This window comes from Sebastes fasciatus, chromosome 4, assembly GCF_043250625.1.
Source record: "Sebastes fasciatus isolate fSebFas1 chromosome 4, fSebFas1.pri, whole genome shotgun sequence".
NCBI lineage: Eukaryota > Metazoa > Chordata > Actinopteri > Perciformes > Sebastidae > Sebastes > Sebastes fasciatus.
Window position 1 is genome coordinate 27,923,509 of NC_133798.1, and position 6,595 is coordinate 27,930,103.

The 6,595-nt window shown below is 38.4% G+C and overlaps 1 protein-coding gene across 1 annotated transcript; it reads left to right on the forward strand.

Annotated features, from left to right (window-relative positions):
- The first annotated feature begins 3,538 nt into the window (after positions 1–3,538).
- On the forward strand, positions 3,539–5,508 carry LOC141766492 (nuclear factor 7, brain-like). Its single transcript, XM_074633405.1, has one exon. It carries the CDS (start codon positions 3,991–3,993, stop codon positions 5,383–5,385), a length of 1,395 nt encoding a protein of 464 aa, XP_074489506.1. The 5' UTR covers positions 3,539–3,990; the 3' UTR covers positions 5,386–5,508.
- Positions 5,509–6,595: the final 1,087 nt, after the last annotated feature.

The following is a 6,595-nucleotide window of genomic DNA, read 5'->3' on the forward strand; positions in this document are numbered from 1 at the left end:
GAACGGGACCTATAGTCCAGGTCTGAACGGGGCCTATGGTCCAGGTCTGAACAGGGCCTACGGTCCAGGTCCAGGTCTGAACGGGGCCTATGGTCCAGGTCTGAACGGGGCCTATGGTCCAGGTCTGAACGGGGCCTATGGTCCAGGTCTGAACGGGGCCTATATGGTCCAGGTCTGAACAGGTTCTATGATCCAGGTCTAGAACGGGGTCTACGGTCCAGGTCTGAGGACATTTACATGCCAATACACACTCATAGCTCCGCCCCTAAACTTTAGCCCCGCCTCTTCCATAACTCAGGACCCGTTAGTCGTAGACGAACTCGTCATCATTGCAGTCAGCAGAGTTCCTGTTTCTTTGTGCCTGGCTGCATGGATTATGGGTTTATTTAGTAACATGATGGTGGTGGGAGGGGCTACTCTTTGGTTTACCATTATTGATTATTGATTATATCTTTAATGTGAAGTTTCTGTGTATTTGAACAGGAGGTTCAAACATTGATTTGTTTATTCATGTAAAGTGTTAAAGAGATTTTATTTCACATCATCTGTTCACTGTAATTCATCATTAGAAATGAGATTAAAGCTTCAACTGGAAAATTAAAGTGTCTCATGAAGCACTGTGTGTCAAGTTGTTTTAGTCATAAATCAGAAATAAACATGAATTAAAACAGTGAAAGTGTATAAGGGTTTAGAACATTATGATAGAAGTATATGATGGTCATCCCCATGCTCTATTATGACTCATAGTTTTTGGGTTGATACCATTTGTTATACAGATTTGGTGCTAAATTTATCAATTTTTTACCACTGGAGAATTGATAAAAATGATCAATAATCCCTCAATAACACCACATTAGGACACCAAGACCTTGAGGAACACCATAGAAAAAGCCATGCTGTGTTTTGGGATTAAAAACTTTTGACATTTGGAGATTTCTGCAAAAAATGGCATTAAACAAGACTAGAGTCAGAATAGAGATATAGAATTAACTAAAATGCATAAACGATGGAAATAACGTGAATTTATTTCCTAAACAGATTATTTATTATTGTTATTATTTATTTTTGCTTTTTAGTGCAACATAACAGAAGATAAGTGAACAAGGCATGATGATGAGACAGAGGACAAGCAAAAACTACAGCCAGAACAGCATATATAAATAACTAGAAGAGAAAAAATGATGATTCATGATAATCATTAAAAAGTATAGAGTTTATTAAATATATATATATCGTGTATAAGCTTGTTCCGATTCGATTAAGTGGCAAAAAACAACAACAAAAACCTATTAATGCCACTTTAAACATTAGCGTTACTCCTGAATCATGTTGGGGACTTCTTAGGCACTTTTATTTAATTAACATTCAACAATCATTATTTATATTTTTATTAGAATATCATGATAACAACAGTACAGAAATGCTCCTTTGAGAGAGTTATATTATTATAATATATTTTGTTGTTGTAATTTGTCAATATAAAGCACTGCATCATATTTTATATCATAATTATTAGCTTGTCATGTTTATTGTGAAAATTTGGAAAGTAACTAAAGTTGTAACTAAAAGAGTAGAAGTAGAAAATACTCAAGTAAAGTACAAGTACCTGAAAGTACAGTACTTGAGCAACTGTACTTTGAAAATATACTGATTGGAATAACTTGTATATTTATTCTCTGTCTGTTATTCAAAACATCTTCATTCTTTTATTTAAAACATAAACTGCTGTAAGTAGAAGTATAAAGTCACATTTTTATGCTTTATACTTTTACTCCACTACATTAATGAAAATGGAACAAATGGAAATACTCAAGTGAAGTACAAGTACCTTCAAACACAGAATTACAGGAAGAGAGAAATACTATATAAATATGTGATGATGTGTACTCTATCTCCCTCTAGTGGCTCCTCTCAGTCATTGTGTCCACACAGCAGAAAATAAAGACAACAATAGAGACACAAACTCTAACAGAACTACAGTTTATCTCAGTCGCTTTGGCTCATTTCTTGAAACAGTCTTAACTTTCTCTAAACTGTAAATGCAATTATCACAACTGTTTGATGGGACATCACAACTCTATTACATGTCTGCAAAACGTAGTAAATCACGCAAAACTCTTCATTCATGCTTCAAAATCTAGTTATTGTGTCAGTAAACTGACCAACGGCACCAAATGAAAAGTTGTTTTGTCATCATGTGAGCCGGACTGGTCAAAATGATTACGTGTGTTTTCACCATCAACCCTGGAAATGTTTCTTATATACTAATATCTGTTTTGTTGCCACTGACTGCTTACTGTACTACACCAGGATGTCAGTTCTGTCTAGCTGAAGGCTGTTATATATCACACAGAGCTTTTTACATTCCCATTTCAACAGTTGGTCAAAGTTTACTGGGAAAAGTCAATACTGTACAATAGTACACAGATATGTACATGTGTTTATAGTAAATGTATTTGTGTAGCAATATGTTACATGTATTATAAACAACAAAAAGTCATATACAGTGAACAGAACATGTTTAATCTCACTGAGAGTCAACTCATCAGTTTTGATCAGCAGACATGTGAAAGTAGTTATTGTAATCACTCTTTGGCACACATGAGACAAAACACGTGAAATTTGCTTGACTGAATGAGAAATTATAATCTGTTGTGAACGACAAACTAATTGTTCAGAGATTTGAGCTCATTGTGTTGAAAAAAATAATTCTCATATGAGAATTGACCCAAAGCGAATACTTAGATACTGGTATCATCTGAAACTAGAAAACCTAAAGAATCCATTGGTACCAACCGTGTCATACTAGCTTGTAGAGAAGGAGGTTAAATAACGCTCCAAACTGTCACGGCCGTTTTCAAAGGGGTCCCTTGACCTCTGACCTCCAGATATGTGAATGAAAATGGGTTCTATGGGTACCCACGAGTCTCCCCTTTACAGACATGCCCACTTTATGATAATCACATGCAGGTTTTTGAATGCAGTATAAATGTGTTTTTCTCTCCTTTTCTAAAATAGTGTATTTGAATATTTCTGCATACTGGGGTCCATAAACAGTCTTGAATTACATACATTGGGTTTCACTGTAAAGCTGAGACTCTTGTGGATCCAATGAGCCCAACTGTATTCATGTGTGATGATGTTAGTTCCCATAGGAGACATTTCATTGTAGTGAGACCAGTTTTTGAAACGTGACCTCACTGTATAAAATGACCTGTGGTGACCTCTAGGATAATCACAGCCTCATGAAACTTTACAGCCACAAACTAGAGACCAAGAGCATTCAGAGGATGGATGGAGTAAGTTTGGAACGTTATTTAGCCTCCTTCTTGACAAGTTAGTATGACATGGTTGGTATCAATGGATTCTTTAGGTTTTCTAGATACCAGTATCTTCACTCTAGTTTTAAAACTGAAAAACAGTAATGTTGGTCGGGTCTCAGAGGGTTAATACAAAAGCATGTTGAAAAATGAAATTGAAATAGAAATCATACCCAAAAAAGGTCAGTCAGGCCGAGTCCACCCAAAGAGCACCTGAGTGGGAACCATCCCTTTATTTCTAGTACCCTCTGCTGTAACCCTCCAACATCACAGCTCCAGTCACACTGAGCATGACTCAGAACTCCACGGGGTCAAAGACGGCGTCTCAGCCTTCATTTAATATCCTCGAGACAAACCAGGAAACAGATTGTTATTCTGCCTCACTGAGACGACACACACACACACACACACACACACACACACACACACACACACTAAGAGACGGACGATAAGATTCACCTTCAGACCAAAACCACCACTTCCACTGAGAGAGGACATCTACAGGAGGGAATACTGGGAATACTAGAATACTACCACTTCAACCAGCTGCTGAATCACAAACTGAACCAGAGTTTTACAAGAACAAGGACTCAAGTGAAAGTAACTTTCAGGGAACAGGAAGTGGCTGAGCCGTCTGCCTGCTGTGTTTTCAGCTTCACTCAGAGACTAAATGGCTTCCAGATTAGAGGACGATCTCTGCTGTTCTGTCTGCTGCGACATCTTTAAAGATCCTGTCATCCTGTCATGTAGCCACAGCTTCTGTAAAGTCTGTCTGCAGAGCTGGTGGACAGATAAACACGTCCAAGAGTGTCCACTTTGTAAGAAAAGATCTTCAAAGGATGAACTACCTTCTAACTTGGATTTAAAGAACCTGTGTGAGAGTTTGTTACAGGAGAGAGCTCAGAGATCTTCAGAGGCTCTCTGCAGTCTGCACTCTGAGAAACTCAAACTCTTCTGTCTGGACCATCAGCAGCCGGTGTGTCTCGTCTGCAGAGATTCAGAAAAACACACCAACCACAGATTCAGACCCATCGATGAAGCTGCACGACAACATAAGAAGGAACTTCAGGAAACTCTGGAGCCCTTAAAGGAGAAGTTAAAGGTTTTTGAAGAAGTTAAAGTGAAGTTTGATCAAACAGCAGAACACATGAAGGTCCAGGCCCGACACACAGAGAGGCAGATTAAGGAGCAGTTTAAGAAGCTTCACCAGTTTCTAGAAGAGGAAGAGGAGGCCAGGATGGCTGCACTGAGGGAGGAAGAGGAGCAGAAGAGTCAGATGATGAAGGAGAAGATGGAGGCTGTGAGCAGAGAGATAGCGGCTCTTTCAGACACAGTCAGAGCCACAGAGGACGAGCTGAGAGCTGAAGACGTCTCATTCCTGCTCAACTACAAGGCTGCAGTGGAAAGAGTCCAGCAGCGCCCACTGCTGGAGGATCCACAGCTGCTCTCAGGAGCTTTGATAGACCAGGCCAAACACCTGGGCAACCTGACCTTCAACATCTGGAACAAGATGAAGGACTTGGTTTCCTACACTCCTGTGATTCTGGACCCAAACACTGCTGATCCACAACTCATCCTGTCTGAAGATCTGACCAGTGTGAGACGAGGAGAGGAACAGCAGCTTCCTGATAATCCAGAGAGGTTTGATGGTTACTACTCTGTCCTGGGCTCTGAGGGCTTTAACTCAGGGACTCACAGCTGGGACGTCCAGGTTGGAGACAGTACATACTGGGACCTGGGTGTGTTAGCAGAGTCTGCCCAGAGGAAGGGAGACATAGAGTCTGGATCATGGACAATATGGTTCGATGATGGTGAATACAAAGCATCCTTCCCACCAGATGAATCCACTGATCTCGTAGTGCAGAAGAAGCTCCAGAGGATCAGAGTGATTCTGGACTGGAACAAAGGAAAGCTGTTGTTCTCTGATCCTGATACTAACACACACATACACACCTTCACACACACTTTCACTGAGAGGATGTTTCCATATATTAACACTGTGGGTTATCTCCCACTGAAGGTTTTACCAGTGAAGGTCTCTGTGACTGTAGGACAACAGAAATAGATGATGATGATGATGATGATGATGATGATGATGATGATGATGATGATGATGATGATGGTGATGATGATGATGATGATCATGATGATGATGATGACGATGATGATGATGATGATGTTGATGGTGATGATGTTGATGATGATGGTGACGGTGGTGACTTCCCCGCTCTATATGTAAATAAACATGTAGTAAACACACGGCTACTACAGCAGACGCTGTGATGTAACATTACAGGAATGTCAGTAGTAATATCCTACATATTTGTGAATTCAGGTACATTTTATTAACATTTTATTAACATCAAAATAAAAGGTTATTGTACCGGCAGAGAGCCGGGGATGTGAGAGAGAGCGAGCAGGTATCAGCTCCGTGCAAAGCAGCGGAACAAAAACACAGACACATCTCCAACAGTCTGATAATAATGACCTTCCCCTGACTACACTTTTATAAAAAAACACTTTTTTTACAGTTTTTTTCAAGAAATTTAAAAAAAATTGTCTGTATTTCAAAATGACAGAATTTTTTTTTTTTTAAATTACATGTTTAATTTGTGATTTATATGTAAATGGTCTTAGATTTACAGTATTTTTTTGTAATCACAATAGTAAATATCTGTATTTAAGCTTTTCTTGATCATTTTTAAAGATAATTATTCTGTTTTTTAGATGTTTATGACTCTATTTTAACAATTCATTTATGTTAGAAGAAAAGGATTTCATGGAATTCTGCAAATATTTCTTGTAAAAATACAGATTTCTTTTGCAAAACTTCTGAGCGTTAATGTAAATTTGGGCTTTTGCAACGTAAAATTAAATGTTTCATTTGTGATTTATATGTAAATGGTCTTAGATTTACGGTGTATGACTATTCTAACAATAAATATATATGTTAAAAGTAAAATATTTCTTGTAATATTACAGTAATAAAGGCTAATAATATAAAGATAATTACTGGGGTTTTTTTTTACACTTTATTTATGTTAATTAACGGACTGTATTTTTCCATTTTTTAACAGACATTTTCTGGCGCCCCTGCTGACGGAAAATGTCCGTTATTTTACACTTTGTTTTTTTACAGTGTATAGTAGTCTGATGGTCTATTCACCTGAGTCCTCTGAGACCTGCGGATCCCAGCGGGACGTCAGTAGAGTAGACGGTCCTTAATGTGGACCAGGACACATTCACTACACACTGCTAAAAGAATGAGGTCATAT

What these genes read in the sequence shown, in the direction of transcription:
- LOC141766492 (XM_074633405.1), top strand. Translation starts at nt 3,991, where the DNA reads ATGGCTTCCAGATTAGAGGACGATCTCTGCTGTTCTGTCTGCTGCGAC.